Source organism: Dendrobates tinctorius, unplaced genomic scaffold, assembly GCF_039654945.1.
Source record: "Dendrobates tinctorius isolate UK_male_01 unplaced genomic scaffold, ASM3965494v1 ptg000007l, whole genome shotgun sequence".
NCBI lineage: Eukaryota > Metazoa > Chordata > Amphibia > Anura > Dendrobatidae > Dendrobates > Dendrobates tinctorius.
In genome coordinates this window covers 18,811,168-18,831,230 of record NW_027361675.1, presented here as the reverse complement: position 1 = coordinate 18,831,230, position 20,063 = coordinate 18,811,168, and the positions used below count along the sequence as shown (strand labels likewise).

At 42.4% G+C, this 20,063-nt stretch overlaps 1 protein-coding gene across 1 annotated transcript in view; it reads left to right on the top strand.

Moving 5' to 3' along the window:
- Nucleotides 1-10,306, top strand: part of AKIRIN1 (akirin 1) — a 36,062-nt gene extending 25,756 nt beyond the window's left edge. Inside the window, exons 2-5 of the mRNA XM_073572245.1 lie at nt 3,969-4,109; nt 4,224-4,355; nt 7,160-7,231; nt 9,250-10,306. Of these exons, the coding sequence (XP_073428346.1) occupies nt 3,969-4,109; nt 4,224-4,355; nt 7,160-7,231; nt 9,250-9,260 (356 nt within the window). The 3' untranslated portion in view covers nt 9,261-10,306. The remainder of the gene's footprint in view (nt 1-3,968; nt 4,110-4,223; nt 4,356-7,159; nt 7,232-9,249) is intronic.
- The last annotated feature ends 9,757 nt before the right edge of the window (nt 10,307-20,063 follow it).

Sequence of the window (20,063 nt, the reverse complement as noted above, 5' to 3'; positions counted from 1 at the left end):
AGTAACTTACAGACAGTGTCAGGTTGGCGCCGTTGTACTGAATAAAAATATACCTTGGTTGATGAAATCTGCCTTGTGGTTGTTAATCTTTAATTTCAGTTTTTAGTTAATGATATGCTCATGTCCTAAGGTGGGGTTGGTATATGTAGTGCTCTGATAATATATTCATAATGCAGACTACTGACAGGTTACTGATCTCACTGACCTGCCCCCTAGTTTGCATAATAAATATACTAATGTATGTATATGGAAAAAAAGCATGTCACTTCATCAAAATGGCAGCACCTGCACACTTTTTATTATCGGTTAGTGCCTATTATCTTCCTGCATTTCAATGAAAAAAAAGTCCCCATCAGTATGTCGCCGTCGGGTGCTCCTGCGCATTAACATCTGTCGCGTTCCGATAGATGCTGCTGCGCAAATGCTGCTGCCGGCTCCTTGTTGCTGTAGCCAAAAAAAAATGTACACTACAACAAAATGGCGCCAGAGGCGGCGAAAGTGCAGTAGCATCTATCTATCGGTACGGGATACATGCTACTGCAAAAGTGCCTCCGCCAGCTCCTTGTTGCTGCAGTTAAAAAAAAAAAAAAAAAAAATTATTTACACTACCACAAAATGGCGCCAGAGGCGGCACACGTGCAGTAGCATCTATCACTTACCGAAGATAATAGGCACTAACCGATAAGGGAGAGTGCTCAGATGCCATCATTTTGAAGAAGTGACATGCTTTTTTTCAAAGACACACATTAGTATATTCATTAGGCAAACTAGGGAGCAGTTCAGTGAGGGATCAGTAACATGTCAGCAGTCTGCATTATGAATATCTAATCAGAGCACATATACCCCAGCCCCGCCTTATGGCACGAGAATCTCATTAACACAAAACTGAAAATAAAGATTAAGAAACAACCAAGACGGATTTCATCAACCAAGATATCATATTCTTCAGTAGAACAGTGCCGACCTGACACTGTCTGTAGGTTAATGGGCACAATCCTGCTGACAGGTTCCCATGTGCACATTTTCAGTCCAAGTGCAATCCGACAAAATACTGGATCATAACTCATACCAATGTTATAGGGTTGTGCACTTGTCCAATTTTTTTTTTTCTTCCCTCTGAGTCAGTCCGAGGAAACAATCGCAGCATGCCAGAGTTGAATACAATTATCGGATCACACTCGGCTATGTGAGTCAATGGATCGATTTAAAAAAAAAAAAAATTGGGCTGCGCTCAGATGACATCAAAGTGTGTCTTCTGATTTTCAGACTGATGGTGGAAAAGGTTAAGGACCTTTTAAACTAAATTTTGTTTTCATGTGGAACATTTTGAATAACAGCATTCATTTTACCAAATAAACTAAAAAAAAAAAATAGAAAATCAATTTGTGTACAGTATGATCAAACCAGTAAGACTACAGTGATGCAGACTTGTACAGTGTTTACTATTTTTTTTTAAAGACTTTTCTTTAAAAAAAAAAAAAAAAAGTTTTCAGATACGTTGGAGCTGTGTGAGGGCTTATTTATGTCATTTAAAAAATATATATATTTGTATAGGGAAAATAGGAGGTTGATTCAAGCTGCTGTTTTGTGGTAGCAATTATTTTTCTTTAAACTCTTGGCTGCCTTGGCAACCTGTCAACACAATATGATCATGTTCCAGGGCACTGATGGGTGTTGCATTCCTCGATTGACAGGAGCATTTTAGGGGTTACACCTGCAATTGTAGCTATCGCTGGTCCCTGCTGTTTGTGTGGGAGATTAGTGGGGGTTCTGGCAATACAGTACAGCAGGCTACTTCTTGTGTATGGGCAGGGGTTAAAGTGAGCAGTGTGGACTGTTTTCTGTGTCTCTGAATAGGTCATATAGCCACTGCTGTCATGTGGTCTTGCATTGAAGATTACTAATCCCGGCATAGTGGTTCTATAGATGCCAGTAGAGGTTGAGAGATGCAGCTTTTTCATGAATACTGGGAATACCAAGAACAGGGATGTTATAAAGTTTGCCTAGCAAAGGTGAATCTTCTCAAGTAAAGGGGGTTTTACACTAAGCAATATCGCTAGCAATATCGCTAAAACGTCACTGGTTTTGTGACGTTATAGCGATATTGCTAGCGATATCGCTATGTGTGATACTTACCAGCGACCGGCTCCCCCGCTGCTCATCGCTGATCGCGCGAGAATGTCCGGCTCCATTTCTCGTCGTCTGCTTCCTGCTGGGCTTCCTGCTGTGACGACGTGCGACGCGTGGAGGCGGGCGGGAGGACGCAGGATCGCTGTGTGTGAATGGTAAGTATCGTGCGCTGCGTCGCTGCTGCATCGCTGTGAGATCTTTCTGTATGAAAGCTCACTAGGGATCATTTAGCGATGCACCAGCGATCCTGACCGGGTCGGATCGCTGGTTGGATCGCTGGTGCATCGCTAAATGTAAAAGGGCCTTAAGACTACTCCTTAGTAGAGTTGAGTGAATTTGTTCGGGTTCCCTCTTATTCGGCAAACTATATTTCCATTTGCAATTCCCTAGTATACGGTTTGGACCTGAATCCCTTCCTTAATAGGCAGGAACAATTCACCCAAGAGTAAAGCAGCCATGGAGAGTTCAGAGTCCCAGTGGATATTTTTCCATCTCCTGTAATCTGAAAAAATGTGTACAGGGACTAATGACAGTGAAGAACCTTGCATTCTCACAATACTAAAGCGATAAACAAGATCAGTGGCTAATATCTCCAGACCAGCTTTGGAAGTCTGTTTGACAGATTGGTAGATCTATTTGGTTCTGGGAGCAACAGTCCCAAGAAAATGTTTCGCCTATTATTGGCTCCCTTCCTTGTAATTCTTTGATATGTCACCAGTATCAGACTGGTGTGGGTCCCACACCTGGGACCTTCACCTATTAAATGTTTGCCAGTTCCTTGGCAGCTGAAAGTATCGGTGTAAGTTGCTGGAACAGCACACTTTCATCTCTCTATTCCTGTACGTTCTAATGAAGCTTTTTTTCTTTTTTGTCCCGCATTTTCCTGTTTTTCAAAAACTGATGTTAAAACAGTCAGTTTCAGGCCTCACTCACATCTGCGTTAAAAAAAAATAATTAAAAAAAAATGCTTTGATGTTCATTCAGAACAGAAGGTTGTCATGCAAGTGCGACTTTTTTCTTTATGCAATGCATTTTTAACCTCATCTTTTACAAGTTATGATGCGCTATGTAACTTAAAGCTAGTTTACAAAGCTAATAAAGCAATCTTATAAAGATGTAGGTAGATTATAGAAATATATTAGATAAATATAATAGATATAGAAAATGTCCTATAGCTATATACTGTAATTTCACAAGCCCCTCCCCCTACACATAAGAAACTTGCACCCTTTAGTACCTTTCATGTGGCACTAAAGGGTGTGTAGCGTGTGAGCTGATATTATCAGGCTGGGAAGGTCCATGGTTATTGGGCCCTTCCCAGCCTAGAAATACCGTCCTGCAGCTGCCCCAGAAGTGGTGCTTCACAGTAGATGTGCAATTCTGGCTATTTGCCTGGCCTTCACCAATTGCCCTGGTGCAGTGGCAATCAGGGTAATGGTAGTTCAGGATGATACCAGCTGTGATTTGTCTGACACCCCCATTATTAACCCAAAAATAAAAACACATGCAAAAATACGTTATTTGAAAAAACACTCCCCCCACACTTTCCCTGGTTCCCCAATTTATTAAAAAAGAAAGCCACTCTGTTCTGCTGTAGTCCAGGAATCCTGACGAACATGAAAAGAGAGAGATCAAGACAAGACCACTGTTCTTTTAATATGCACTAGATTTTCCCATCATAAATTTGCTAAGGAAAATCTGCTTATCCTCTCTGTGGTTATGGGAGCATAGCTGTGACTGTATCTCTAGCACTGTGGGCCTGTTCAGTGGAAATGTTAGCTGTGTAATTTGCGTTGATGGATAGAGCATATTTATTTACATTTTTTTTTCTTCTGCAGAACAAATTTTTCAGAACCTGAAAGAAGAGTATACACGTTACCATAGACGAAGGCAATTAGAAGTAACATTCAACCAAAGTGAAGTCGGCCAGTCTAGTGAGGTTCAGACCAGTTCAGCACTTACAGCCCCGTCTTCTCCAGGTAAATGAAAGTTTACTAATTATGATTTCCCTCCCCCCCTTTTAATTTGCCATCAGTATCGATTCCTTTTTTGGGCCAATAACAAGCATGGTGTGTCATTTTGTTTCCCTGAAGGGTCTATGGTAAAGAAAGACCAGCCAACCTTTAGCTTACGACAAGTAGGAATTCTGTGTGAACGTCTTCTGAAAGACCATGAAGATAAGATAAAGGAAGAATACGAGAAGATACTTAACACAAAACTAGAGGGTCAGTACAGTATCTCTCATATTCATGAGTGTTCATATTTTGGTCTGAACTGTATTTCACCACCATATAGGTTCCCATACACACTAGGCTAGCGTCGGATGAATCTGCCTATATCTATGGACTCGTTAGAAAGCCTAAGGTGTATGGGATTCTCCTGACTCGAATCTATCCAAAAGGATGAAATATGCGGCATGTACCAATTTGGACAGCCAATGGTTTTGTTTTCTTCTAGATAAGTTGCTGCTATAAAGGGGGTTTTACACTAAGCGATATCGCTAGCAATATCGCTAAAACGTCACCGGTTTTGTGACGTTATAGCGATATTGCTAGCGATATCGCTATGTGTGATACTTACCTCCGACTGGCTCCCCCGCTGTCCATCGCTGATTGCGCGAGAATGTCCGGCTCCATTTCTCGTCGTCTGCTTCCTGCTGGGCTTCCTGCTGTGACGACGAGCGACGCGTGGAGGCGGGCGGGAGGACGCCAGGATCGCTGTGTGTGAAAGGCGAGTATCGTGTGCTGCGTCGCTGATGTATCGCTGTGAGATCTTTGTGTGAAAGCTCACTAGCGATCATTTAGCGATGCACCAGCGATCCTGACCGGGGCGGATCGCTCGTCGGATCGCTGGTACATCTCTAAATGTAAAAGGGCCTTAAGACTTGGCAGCGGCTCTTTGATAAATAAAACAAGAGCATTGTGAGTCAGCCAATGGTTCAGCAATCTATTGTTTATAGGACCCTTAAGGTCTGGGGGCTATTAAGAACTATCTTTAGTTATCCAGTCATAGAAGATGTAAGCAGTCAAAGACAATGCAGCCCCCCCACCCCAGTTTTTAGTACATGCAGTGATTTTTTGGTAGTCCCATTTTCCTATAATTTACAAAGATGAACACTGTTTCAAAAGATTTCTATCCCCTACCTCTGATCTCAGTACATTGACACTGTAAGGTTGGTGCCATTATACTAAATAAATTGATACTTTGGTGAAATCTGTCTTGTTGTCTAATCTGTATTTGTAGTTTTCAGTTAATGAGATTTTGGTGCGCCGGGGCTGACCTGCTTTTATGTGGTACTCTGACGAGATATTCGTGTGTATTGGCTTATGACAGGTCACAGATCCTTCAGTGACCTGCCCCCTATATTACATACTGCATATAGTATGGTGTGTTTTAGGGAAAAAAATAAATTTACATTGAGCAAAATGGTGTCTGCACACTAGCATATAAAGCATTGTGCCTATAATACTGCTGGGTTAGAAAAAAACCTTCATCAAAATTGCGGGGGCGCTGCGCAGTAGCATCTATTGCGTTCCAATAGATGATACTGCACAATCACTGCTGCCATTTTACTGCAGCCGTTTTTTTCTCTATTGAAATGGTGATGGTGTCTGTGCAGTAGCATCGATTGTGATCCGATATCTGCTACTGAGCAAGCGCCACCGGCGCCATTTTGATGAAGGTAATTTTATTTAATTTTTTACCCTGCAATATTATAGGCATAATGCTTTACATTCTAGTCCGCAGGTGACATGGCCGATGCCATTTTGCTCTGTGTAAATGTATTTTTTCTAAATACGCCATAGTATATGCAGAATGTAAAATAGGGGGCACGTAATTGAAGCATCAGCGAACTGCCATAAAGATGCATATGTAAGTAGAGCACCACATAAAGCCCTGCTTACAGGCTGCCCCCAAACACGAGAGTCTCATTAACTGAAAGCTTCACATAAAAAACAACAAACACAAGACGAATTTCATCATCCCAGGTATCATGTTAATCAGTATAGCGGCGCCAACCTGACACTGTGTGTAGTTTACTGAGCAAAGTCCTGCTGACAGGTTCCCTTTAAGGATGATATCCCTGAAGGTCCCCATACACCTTTTCTGCCAAGCTTCATGTTGTTTTGTACCTCACTTTCTGTGCCCTGGCACCATCTCTGCTGTTATAGCGATCACTTGCTCTTCAGAATCCTCTGGTCCCATCTTGCTACATTCCCCATCATTCCTTGTTCTGGGCTGCAAGCCAGCAGTGAGCACAGACCTGTAACTCCCACCTAAATGCCTCTCACTCCTCCAGAGTCACACAGCTCCAGCACAGTCCCCTGTGTGTGTATGTGTGTATACCACCTGCTGTGTGCATACAAGATGTATGGGAGAGCTGGCAGCATTCACAGAAACAGTGAGCTCTGCTGAATGCAACTCTGTGGCAATCCCCAACCACCACCTGTCAGTTTCCAGAGCCCAGAATTGAGGGAGAATCTGGGGTGATATCACAAGAAACAGGAGATTCTCAGCCAGAGGTCATGTGGCAATAAAATCAGCTCAGGATACAGCAGGATTTTGGCAAAGCAAGGTATTTGGTGAAATGCTCTACAGGAGTTGGTTCACATGAAAGGGACATGGAAAGCAGAGGCCAACCCTTTTAACTGCGTTCATGTCAAGATGGCAAATGGAGTTCTGACAGATTTTAGAAATTCTAACTAGATATACTGTGGAAAAGGCTTCCCAGGACATACGGCACATTCCCTTGCCACACAATCTAGAGCTGTATGAAGATGCTTTTGGCTCTGAACACACTTTTGTTTCCTACTAGTATTTGTAGCAAAATGGTATAGCAGGATCTTGTGAAAGCTGTGCACGTACATTTCACACTGAATTCCTATGGGCTGCAATGGAATAGTTGATACTGAAGCTGCATGTGTTGTAACAGCTGTGCACCGTTTTAGTTAGGGCTTTTTTAATGAATTTATGCCAAAACACTGGTGTGAGCACATCTTTGTACTTATGTTTTTTGCCTTTTTCCTAGAACAATATGAATCATTTGTGAAATTTACACATGATCAGATAATGCGACGGTATGGGGCAAGACCTGCCAGCTGTAAGTATTTCAATGATTTTCTAAGTTGACTTGGGTTTGAACAAAAGAATGTATTTTCCAACATCCCCAACTGCAACCACGATGCATAGCTCAATTATAAATCTTCCTGTTTTGTACATACAGATGCTATACAGACGTGTTTCCATGGTTACAGACCACAAACAATCCTGTGTAGTCCAGTACTGCAGTCATGAGTTAGTCTCCTACTGCTTTTTGCTAACCTACAGACAGGTACAAGAGGATACAGAAGGATGAGAGTAAACCATGGCTGCAGGCATCGACTGCACAATTTTTGGTTTTGTGGTCATTCTTCAAGAATTAATTGCTTGTTCTTATTTTTTTTGTTTTAGTCTAAAACGAGATGGCGTCTTGAATGTCATGCAACTGTCGGTGGCTTCCACTGCCCAACTTAATTTTTCTCAGTATGGAACAGAAGCACAGAGCTTTCCTACTGTTGCATGCCTATATACATATCTGTTGAATTCTAATAAGTGTATTGCACCACAATGTTAGACCTTATAATGATTGCAGCAAGCTTTCAAGACTGATCTTCATCAGAACCTGGAATATGTTTGGCATCTCTAACATGCGTTTCCAAGCTTTATTTTACAGCTTGATTGTAAAATTCCTGCCCTTTTCATGTATTTGAATGTTTCATATAACTTATTTCCATCATAGTAAGTTACATTCTGTGTAAACTTCTTTCCGATATAAAATTTAATGATCTTTACTATATTGGGTGCCTCTGTATGTAGCTGGCTTAGGACCAGATGATCAAAGAAGCAAATCCCCTAAGTGAAAATATATCAGTGTATAACTATCAATTGATAAAATGCACAGAGGACAAACAAGCGAGAAAGCTTAAATCAAGTCCATAGTTAGCATGACCACCATTTGCCTTTGAAACATCATCAATTCTTGCAAGTACTCATTCACACAGTTTTTGAAGGTACTTGACCAATAGGTCAAGCCAAACATCTTGGATATCTAACCACTAGAGTCCGCTCAATGCCGACTTTTTATTCCCCATTGACTTGCATTGGGGTCAGGTTTCGGACGAAACTCCCGACTTTTTTTGCCCTAGTCGGACCAGTTTCATCCGACTCAAATTTTGTTTCATGAAACCCGATCCGACCAAAGTCGCTCAACTCTACTAACCACACACCTTTTGTAGTTGTATACTTTCTCAAATTCAGTTGTCTCTTCATTATCAAACTTGATAATTTTGAGATCAGGACTCTGAGGGAGCAGTGTCATCACTTCTTGGCCTTCCTAAGTTTTCATGCATAGTTGAGTCACTTGGCCTAAATTTCATGTTGAAGGTATTACTTTTTTCTGCCAATCCTTCTAAAAAGACCACTTTTGGTCAAATTTCTCCAAACAGTATATGGGTGTACCAGAGTCCCACTGGTTACTGCCAGTTTTAAGCTGATGGCACTGCCTGACATCTTCTGATTTATGAAGGGAAGTAATCATGTCATCTACTGCACTAAGTTTTTTTTGGCCCAACCACTGCATCTACAGTCCTCAACATTGCCCGTTTTTAATCAAAAGAGCTTGAACAGCACATCTTAAAACCTCAGTCTGCCCTGAAATCTTTTGGAGAGACCTTGCTGATACAGTACAACTACCTTGTGACATAAAACTGTCTTATATAACCTCCATTTTTGTAGCAGTTTGGTTATTCTTAACCCAGTTTTAAGCCTCCTACATAACTGCTTTAGTTAATGACTGTGTTTCAACCTATATATGAAAATAATGATCATGTGTGGTATAATTGGTCGCTTCATACACAATCATAATCCTCCAAAAATCCTGATTATTTTTTTTTTTTTTTTTTTTTTTTTCTGCAAGTGTACTTGGAAGAATTGAGGCTGGACCTATTTGTGTCTTCAAGGTCATATTCAGTTACTTGCGTATATTCAGCCCCAACCTAAGAAATTCATCTAGCTAGCTCATTGAAAAATGTGATTTACTTGTTTTCCAAGCTTTTCTAATTTCTTTCTCTGTTTTTACAGATGTGTCTTGAAATTTACATCTATAACACCTGACTATTACAGCTGCTCCACATTATTGCCACCTGGGAGGTGCCACGATTTTCTTTTTTTTTTATGTTTTTTCTTCCTTCACGTCATCCAGACAGTTTTAACGTCATTGCTGGCTGCATTCAGGTTTTTTTTTTTAGTGTTTTTTTTTTTTTTTTTAAAGCTTTTTCTGTAATCTACATGAACGTTCCTTGTAATACTTACTGCATTGCCCAATAAAACTGACTGTAATCTGCCAGACTCTAATAGTGTTTTTTGGGATAATCCATCTATATCCAATCAAAAACGCCTAACATGGCATTTTGTATAAGGACCATTTTATTTTTTTCATGGCAAGATAATTTTACTTTTATCCCCTGAAGATTGAGGATTTTTTTTTTTGTGCACTACAACTGAGATGCAAGTTGTTGTTGTTTTTTTTTTTTTTTTTTTTTTTTTTTTTTTTTTTTTTTTTGTGGAAGTGGCACCTAAAATATGGATCTAAAAAATAAAGGACCATACAAACTATAGCTGTGGCTTATTTAGTGAATAGTGACATTAACCTGATTGCTATATACATAACCATGCCAATCCCAACCTGTTTATTCTGAAATATATGTATTTTTTATTTAACTGCCTATGTTTTGTTTGCTGCAGACAGAATTTATTTCCTGTTTGTAGTAAAATTTCTTCTGGGAAGTTGATGTATACATTGTTTAAGGGGTTTCTGGTTTTTGCATGATCATATACTGCGTGTTTTGTCATACTATACTTTAACAACGATTCTTTCGATTGAGTCTGTTGAGAAGGAAGTTACACACACACACACAGCCTTTATATAATAATATTGTGCCTCTATTGTCATTTTGAATGATATGGAATAAAGGTTCCTGGGTTTAGTCTCTTATGAGGAGTTGTGATTGATAGATGAAAGCACAAGAACTGAATCTGTAACCTCACAGGTTTTTGTGTCGGTGGACTGCATATGCAGTCTGACTTCTGACATTTCTACGTTTTGAATAAAGCTCTGTTCTTGTTGGTCTGGAAGGAATCCATCCTACCTTTATGAAGTTTGTCCGCGAAAACTGATATCGTTAAGATCTCATTTCTAAAGTTTGCTTCTGTTGATTTAAGGGAATCTGTCAGAATTAATTAACTAGTAAAACTAGTGATGTGGTTGTTTAAAGGGAACCTTGTCAGCAGGATTGTGCACAGTAACCCTACAGTGTCAGGTCGGTGCTGTTATACTGAATAAAATGATACCTTTGTTGATGAAATCCGTCTTGTGCTTTTTTTTTAATCCTTATTTTCAGTTTAGTTGATGATATGCTCGTGTCCCAAGGTGGAGTTCATGTATGTCGTGTGCTCTGATTAGATATTCATAATACAGACTGCTGACAGGTCACTGCTCACTCACTGACCTGCCCTCTAGTTTGCCTAATGAATATACTAATTTGTCTGTTTGAAAAAACATAACACTTCATCAAAATGGCGGTGCCTGCACGCTATCACTTGTCAGTTAGCGCCTATTATCTTGTGCTGCTGAAAAGAAACAAAAAATACAGTCAAAATGGCGCAATCAGCTGCGCATTAGCATTTATCACATTCCGATAGATGCTACTGCGCAAGCATTTCTGCCGGCTCCTAGCTGCTGCAGACAAAATGAAATTACACTACATCAAAATGGCGTTGTGGACTGCACATTAGCATCTATCGCGTAACAATAGATGCTACTTCACTTGCGCCTTTGGCGCCATTTTGTTGTAGTGTAAATTTTTTGGGCTGCAGCAACAAGGAGCCGGTGGAGGCACTTGCGCTGTAGCATATATCAGAACGCGATAGATGATAATGCGCAACCGACAATGCCATTTTGATAGTGATTTTTTTTTTTTTTTTCAACAGCGCAAAATAATAGGCGGTAACTGACACGTGATAGTCTGCAGACACCGCTGTTTTGATGAAGTGCCATTTTTTTTCAAATACACACACATTAGTATATTCATTATGTCTAGGAGGCCGGTCAGTGATGAATCGGGGATCTGTCGGCAGTCTGCATTATGAATATCTAACCAGAGCACCACATACACCAACCCTGCCTTAGGACACGAGCATATCATTAACGACTGAAAATAAGGATTAAAAAAAGAACAAGATGGATTTCATCAACAAAAAGCTATCATTTTAGTCAGTATAATGACGCCGACCTGACACTGTCTGTAGGTTACTATGCACAACCCTGCTGACAGGTTCCCTTTAAGGCTCTAGTTGTACAAGAAACAATGATAATGTTCTGAAAAATAAAACTTTGAAGTCAAATGCAAATTGCCCTGGAAGTGCTTTGGGGCCATGTCAGTGCAAATGAAGGGCATCAACACTCTTCTGCGCTAATTGATGTGATTTCTTCGCGATTGCTATTGGATTACTAAAACAGTTATTGTTGGGGGATTTTAGTATGTTTTGCAGCCATACCATTAGTTTCAGTAATAAAATTGCCCTACCAAGATGTTTTTAAAGGGAATATGTCACCAGGTAGTTTTCTGTGTGCAGCGGTTGTGACAGAGTTAGATGTAGCATGCAGCAGAGCTCAGAACGCTAAGGCTGGGTTCACATTGCGTTATGGGTGTATGTTTAACGCATCTGTTACATAGCGGCATTAACGCTATGTAACGGATGCGTTAACGCACCCATACACCGCTATAGACGAGCGCATTGCTAACGCATGCCATAATCGGCATGCGTTAGCGATGTGCCATCATTCTGTGACGAACCCTCGGATGCGGTCTACAGCGTCCGTCACTGCTAGCTCAGATGAAGCATCTGCGCTAGCGGGATCGCATGTTGCGATCACAAATCAGGAGTAGCGTTAATGCAGTCCGCCAATGCTATGTGTTGAGCAGACTGCATTAACACAATGTGAACCTAGCCTAAGCCAGACAGCACAGCTTTATATTGTGTATTGACAGTGAGCTGCTTATCGGAGGAGGGGGCATGGTCAGACCAGGACTCCCATGACCTGTATACAGTCCAGGCAGTGATCTCCTAGTGATTAAAACCTTCATTGTATGGAAACGGCACACAGCCTCTAAGTGATACATCTCTGAAAACAGTCTCTGCTGCTTCATTATGCTGTCCTCAGATTACATAGCAAAACCTGCTGACAGATTCCCTTTAAGTACATAAACAATAGTGGGAAATTGATCCCCACCAGACCTTACTGAGCACCAAAACGAATAACACTTCCAGATGAGGTTGAAATCCTTCCGAGCACAACCTAATGCTTAGGCTGTGCTCAATAGATATTTCCTTCTATGTAACCAGTATGGTTGAGAAGAAAACATTGAGCATACTAAAAGCAAGCAATGTCTACAGATTTCTGCAATGGTGTAATGTAGCTGCAAAGGATTGAAATTTAAAAATAAAATGTTACTATATAATACTATGCAAGTCCTGTTTACACTTGTCTCTCTTTTGTCTAGTAGCCTTAAAGAGGTTGTCTAGAGAAAACAAGTTAGAAATAGGCGATAACCTATTGCTCAGTGTTGGGCGATCAGGAAAGAGGACACTTTCATCCATGTCTACAATGGACGGGCAATGTGCATGCTTGATCGCCTCTTCATTCATTCCCATGGGGTTGTTCCTGAGTGTGGCTTTGAGGCGGATGGGATTGCACACTGTCATTCCATTCTAACTGGAATAAAAATTCCTCGTGCTGCCGTCACATCTTTTGGACCCCAACGGATCAAAATGTTCTGGATAGGTGATAACTTATTTGCATTACATAACCGTTTTTAATAATGCTTTGTCATTAGAAATGTATAGGATCAACATGCATGATATAGATCACATAATTACCACATTTTTGGTGTACCTTCACATTTGCAAGAAAGATATATTTATAACCTGTCCATAACAGTTAAAAGGGGTGTAAAAAAGAAACAACATCTGTTCAGTCCTGCAGCAATCGCTTGTCATATCTTGTAGTATGCCAGTGATTTTTTTTTTTTTTTTTTTTTGCATCAGTCATGTGGATGTATCATTTGTGGGGCTATTTGTTATGTTGAATAAATTTGGAGTGGTATTATAAATAGAACCATGCCGAAAAAAATGTTAAGAGCAGCTGACAGTTACAGGCTGTTATCCCCGAATTGCTTTTTTATCAGTTGGATTTCTGTTTCAACAAACTTGAGCTTTTTTGAATTTTGGCCTTGAATACACTGTCAGAATAACTGTAATGTTCCCTGACTCCTCCACCAAACCTGCATGGTAAGGGTAAGGCTTTGTGCTCACCGGATATCGCACAGCTGCTTATGTTGAAGGAGCTTGGCTTGAAATCCAATGTGCCGAACTCTTGTTCGATCTAGCCAATCCCCAAAGAAATATTTCTACCTTCTGAGTGAAAGAAGGTCCATACGATGTCTATACAGGACATACAGAGGTTCTTGAGAATGTGTGGAATTTTTAAAAATGTGTTGTAAATTAAAGAGAGCCAGGCATGATATTCGTGCTGCTCAAACCATGGATGGCTCGAAGCAGACACTGATTGCGTTATTGTTGTTTTGTATCTTTTGCTTTGAAACGCTGTGGCGCTTTAGAGAACACATTTTGAGAAGCCACCCAAACCCTATTCTGCGTGTATGACGTGTCCGAGGCAGAACAGCTTCTCCTGTCCTGCTGCACAGGATTACCGGCTCTATCCCTACGCAAACACAAAGGGAGAGAGCTGTTGATCAAGGTTGGGGGTGGGAACAAGCCATCAAAGACGTGCAAAAATTGGATCACACCCAGATGACATCCAAGTGCAGTCCAATTTTCACAGACAAAATGAATGGAGAAGATGCAGAAAAATTATTTTTAATTTTCATTTGAGAAAATCTGATCACTCTCTCTTCGGAGTGTGATTATCACAATCGGACTGATTTTCTCAGATGAGCAAAAACTCGTGTGACCCTAGCCTTACCGAAATAGAGGGTTTCACGTATACCTGTCCTGTGTGACACGCCCCGCAGGTCGGTAACTGAACCAACAAGATAAAAGGGGAAACAGTTACAACGGTGGGCCCTGCAATAGGGGACGTGGAGACCTCCTTCACTCCCCTGAGGCAGTGTCCCTGAACACTCCTAAGGTTCCCTATACAGGCTCTTCACCTGTCGCGACCAGGATACCTGAATCCCTCACTAGCTCTGTACCTATCCCTTACTAGGGAACTGGTTAGTGCGGACACTGGTCCCACCGCTGCACTAATACACACCAAGGAAAATACACCAACCGGGGAAAACAACAAAACACTTCTTTCTCTGCTGCAGTCACCGGGCAGCAGAGTTCATCACCGGGTTAGCTTTCAGCAGTGGCTTGACACCTAAGAGCCAGCTGCTACCTTCACCATCTTTCTCTGCTGCAAACACCGGACAGCAGAGTTCAGCACCAGATCAGTTTTCAGCAGTGGCTAAACACCTCAGAGCCAGCTGCTAACTTCACGTGGTTGGAATCCAAAAAGGACCTGCTGTTACCAACACCAGCTGATACACCAGGTGAGCAAAGGAGGAGTGGTCACCATCAGAGAAAGCAAAGACATGTAATAACCCCAGTGACCACCGGGGGCAAAATCCCATATTAAGGCCCCAAAGGCCTGAAAGGAAAAAAAAAAGGTTTAAATGAGGGAATCCAGAATCTGACACAGATCCAAGAATTGGACTGTGACAGAGGGGTTGTCCACAACTCTGAGAACCCCTTTTCAATTGCTGTATTTCCCCCCTTGAAAAAAACGCCTGTACTTGCCTCCGATGTTGTTCCAGTGATAAAGGTGCTGACTTCATTGGCTGTAGGGTTCGCATGATCTGATCAGCAGTTCTCAATTCTTCCGGGTGTCATTTTATAACACAAGTTTTGAGGATGTTGCTTTCGACAATAAGCTTAGTCTTGCACCATCAAGGTATTTGCTGGTGAAGATGTGGTGTGACTACCGGAGCACTCAGAACTACGGAGTATTGAAAGGGGTTTTGAACATTTCAAACATAAGTATCTCAATTGGTTTCTTTGAAAATACCTTTTCTGGATAGTTTTCATAAGCTCTCTTCCTGATGTAACTGCTGCAGAATGAAAATATTGCGCTTGCTTACTAATGACCATGGAAGCATAAACAGATTTCTGTGCATCCCCTCTCGTGTGCATATTAGGAGTGTAGTCTTATGACATGAATTTTATGCATGGACATGTTATCTGCAGCCCTGTTTTTATAAAGGTGGCATGACCTTACCATCCAAGGAACTATTTTCTTTTTCTGTGACACATTGTACTTTGTATTAAAATAGTTAATTAACATTTACCAAATTACTTAGGTTGGTATCATTTTTTTTTTGGTACTTCCATGTAATTTTTCGAGACCTAAACTTTTATAAACTTAGCAGCAGTTTTTAGGTTTCTTGAAACTAATATTTTTTTCCCTAAAGTCCAAGTAGATCCAATAGCCTATATGTAGTCATACAGTGTGCATCCAGCAGAGCTCAGAAGGGAAAGAGCGCCATTTTGTACATGAAGCACCGATTCAGACAGATTTTTTTATTTTTTTATTTTTTTTTTGCTGCTATATGACATTTGCAGAGCGCCTGAGGCACTCACTTGGTGGAAACTCCACATAATGACCCCATTTTAGAGACAAAACCTTTCCAGAAATTCGTCTATGGAGCATTTTTTTATCATGCTGGTGTTTCAAAGATTTATTTTCTCTTCAACCATTGGCTCTGAAAATGGAAAATTACACTTGTTACAATAATATGTAGATTTAGCACAAAATTTGCAATTTTTACTAGGTGGTGATAAAAAAAAATATATTCCGCATATACTCGAGTATAAGCCGAGGCCCCTAATCTTGCCACGGAAAACTGGGTAAGCTTATTGACTCGAGTATAAGCCAGGTATACATTGTTCCCTCATCCCTGTCCCGCTCTGTGTGGCTTTCCCCCCTCCCAGTATGCATGGCTCGGCTCCCCAGTCCCATCCTATGTATGGCTCATCCTCCTCCATGTTCCTCAATCCTCAGTGCACCCCCGTCCTCCTCAGTTCTCCCCCCGTCGTGCTCCCTACCCCCCCCGCGCCGTCATACTCGCACTCCTGTGCAATCGCTGAACGTCCCCTGCATCCTAATTTGTCCTGGGGCTGACAGCTTCTTCCTGCATTGAGCGGTCCTTGAGACAGAAGGTCCAGAAGTTCTAGCAGAATCCAAGTATCGGTGACCGATAACATCCTCAGCCAGGAGAACCTACTTCTTCTTGGCCAGAAAGGGGCTATTAATATTAGTCTTGCTTTGTCTTTCCCAACCTTTCATAAGACTGCTGGGATGAGGAAAGTTGGGGGAAAGGCATATGAGTCCAAGGAAGCATAAAGGCGTCTAGGGCCTGAGGATTTCCCCTGGGGTCTAGAGAACAAAATGCCTCCACCTTTTTGTTGAAGTCGGCAAACAAGTCTATTTCCGGGGTTCCCCACATTTCAAAAATCTTCTCAAAAATGGACTGATTTAAAACCCATTCGCCCTGTCTCAGTTGAGTATGGCTCAGAAAGTCTGCCTTTTGGATTTCTGCCCCTCGGATGTGTAACGCAAAAAGGGATAGAAGATTGCTCTCTGCTAAACTGAGGATCTTGGACGTGGTGTCCATTAGGGCTCGGGATCTGGTTCCCCCTAATGGTTTATGTAAGCCACTACTACGTGATTGTTCGAGAAAACGCGGACTTGGTGACCCTGCAGAATCTGTAGAAAACTTGAGCATGACCCACTGCCCAAAGTTCATTCTGGTTCGCAGAAGCTTTTAGCTCCTGTCTTCCCCATACTCCGAGTAACTCTGTTGCCCAGGTGCGCTCCCTTTCCCATAGGACTTGCATCGGTGGTAACTATGCAGGACACAGTTCTGTTACCCAGGGGATTCCTTTGGATAGGTTGTCGCCATCCTTCCACCAGGCTAGGGAATGAATAGTAACTTAATTTTAAATTATGTGACCCTCTAAGTGACCCCTTAGTGTAGTCTGGTTTTCTAATATGTCTCACTGGAGATCCCTTGTGTGTAGCTGTGCCCACTGTACTGCTTGTAAACAGGCGGAAAGGGAGCCTAGTAGAGATGTCGCCTTCCTGAGTGTCATGGAGGGGGTTTGTAATGCTTTTGACACTATGCATATGATCTCTTTTTTGTGAGTTGGGAGGTGGCACTCTTGTTTCCAAAAGTCCAATGTTAACCCCAGGAATTCCTGTACTTTGCTGGGCTCTAGCCTTGATATTTTTTTTTAGGCTTAGAAGTCAGCCTATATTCACCCGGGTATTCATTACGCTGTCCCTCTGCTCTCTGCAGTGTTGGGCCGAGTCGCTTGCTATTAGAAAGTCGTCCAAATAGGGGATTATCAAAATATCTTGTTCTCGGAGATGAGCCATCATTTCTGCTACTAGTTTGGTAAAAAATACAGGGGGGCTATTGATATTTTGAAGGGGAGGACTCTGTATTAAAATTCTCTTATCCATTTTATGGAAGCGGACAGTCAGGAATTTCTGGGACTCTTTGTGAATGGAGACATGGTAGTACGCATTGCTGAGATCCAAAACAATCATAAAACAGTTGAGAATCAATATTTTGATCGATTTTGTTGACTTCATCTTGAATTTTTGATTTCTCACATAAACTTGCGGAAACTGAATGGCTATTATTGTACGATAGGTGCCACCTGGCTTGGACACTAGAAAAAGCGGGGAGTAGAATCCCTTTACCATTTCTTGAGGGGGGACTTCCTGAAGGACTGCTTTTGTACGAGGTTCATGACTTCACACTCCAGAGCCCTTTGTTCTTGCAGGGAGGATCTTATGGGTGTCACTACATAGTTTTGGGGGGGGGGGGGGGGTGAGAGAGATAGTCTATCCGCAAGCCCGACTTGACTAGATTTAAGATCGAAGGGCTGTTCAAGATCTTTTCCCAGGCCGGAAGGAAAAAAATTAAACACACACACACACACACACACCACCCCCCCCCCCCCCCTTGGGAGACCGTCACTTCGAGGATTTTTTGTTCCGGGAGGAATTACCAAAGAGGAACCTGCTGTCTTTCTCCACTCATCCCACCTATTCTCTTCCCTCGGGGGTTTTCTGCAAAAAAAACTTTTTTGTTCCGAAAGAACCGTTTAATTGATGGGGGGCCCAGGTTTGGGATTCCCTTTTTCTTATTCCCTACTTTTTGGAGGATATCGTCGAGCGTTTTATCGGGACGAGGGTCCACCCCCCCCCCATGATAGGTCTTTCTGCTTCTGCTTTTACCAGTGTAGCTACTTCATCTAGGGGGAAAGCAGTGACGCCCCCCTTTTCATCGTCGGAGGATGAGGAATCTGCTATATCTGAGTCTATGCCCCCAGAGCTGGAGGGATCGGACTGGGAGTATATGGCTTCCCTCTTTTTGGCTTGACCCGGCCTACTTACCAATGGTAGCATCTTGGTTCCATAGGTCTCAGGAGGTAGTCCTTCTTTTTGCTCAACCCTAAGAATAGGGAAGAGGAAAGATTTCACACCCTAGACATGAAAAGATGCTTGGTTCAGTACCTAGAGTCCACCCAGACATGTAAGAAGGAAGGATCTCTATATGTTTCCAGAGACCGAGGAAGGGACTCAAAGCTTCAAGGAGTACCCTGGCGAGATGGATAAGAGATGCGATAGCCTTGGCCTATTCTTCCAATGGGAATGTAGTCCCAGAGGGGCTGAAAGCTCATTCCACAAGAGCAATGGCGACCTTATGGGCAGAAAGGTCAGAGGTATCAATAGAACAAATCTTTAAGGCGGCCACCTGGTCATCACCTTCAACCTTTTTTTTTTTTTTTTGGCACTACCGGCTGTTCCTAGCATCTTCGTCTGACTTAATCTTTGACAGAAGGGTTCTTCAGGCTGTGGTCCCTCCCTAAGCTAACAAATTTCTGTAATTCTCTCTGTGGTGCTGTCATGGGGGATAGAGAAAGACGTAGTTGCTTACTGGTAACGGGATTTCCCAGGGCACATGACAGCACCTGCTTATTCCCTTCCATCACGTGTGTGGTGAGCATGTGTTAGGGTCCCGTCACACATAGCGACTCACCAGTGATCCCGACAACGATATCAACTTGTCAGGATCGCTGGTGTGTCGCTACATGATCGCTGGTGAGCTGCCAAACAGGCAGCTTCAGCGATTAGCACTAGCGATGACGAGCGCTGGCGTCGCTGTATACCTTAGTTACCAGCGTGCTGATGCAGGGAGCTGGTAACCAAGGTAAACAGCGGGTTTCTAAGTGCCGCGCGGCGCTTAGAAACCCGATGTTTACCTTGGTTACCAGCTCCCTGCATCAGCGCGCTGGTAACTAAGGTACACAGAGGGTTTCTAAGTGCCGCGGGGCGCTTAGAAACCCGATGTTAACCTTGGTTACAAGCTCCTGATCGCTGATCTCCCCCCCCCCCCCCCCCGCCCTACACAGTGATGCGTGCTGGCCAGCGGGAGACCAGCGACCAAAAAAATGTCCTGGCCATTCCAGCGCGATCAGCGATACCCTGCCGGGTGCCGGTCGCTGATACCTGTCACACACAGTGATCTCGCTGGTGAGATCGCTGTTGCGTCACAAAACTTGTGACTTAGCAGCGATCTCGCTAGCGAGATCGCTGTGTGTGACGGGGGCTTTACTGTCTGCAGCTTGTTTATGTATAGGCACGGTGTTTTTTTTTTCTGACAAGCAGTTTTGATAATGTATATATATTTTATCATTAACCAGAAGGCCCTCCAATGCTCTGTAAACCAACCAACTGATGGGGGGAGAGGTACTTCCCT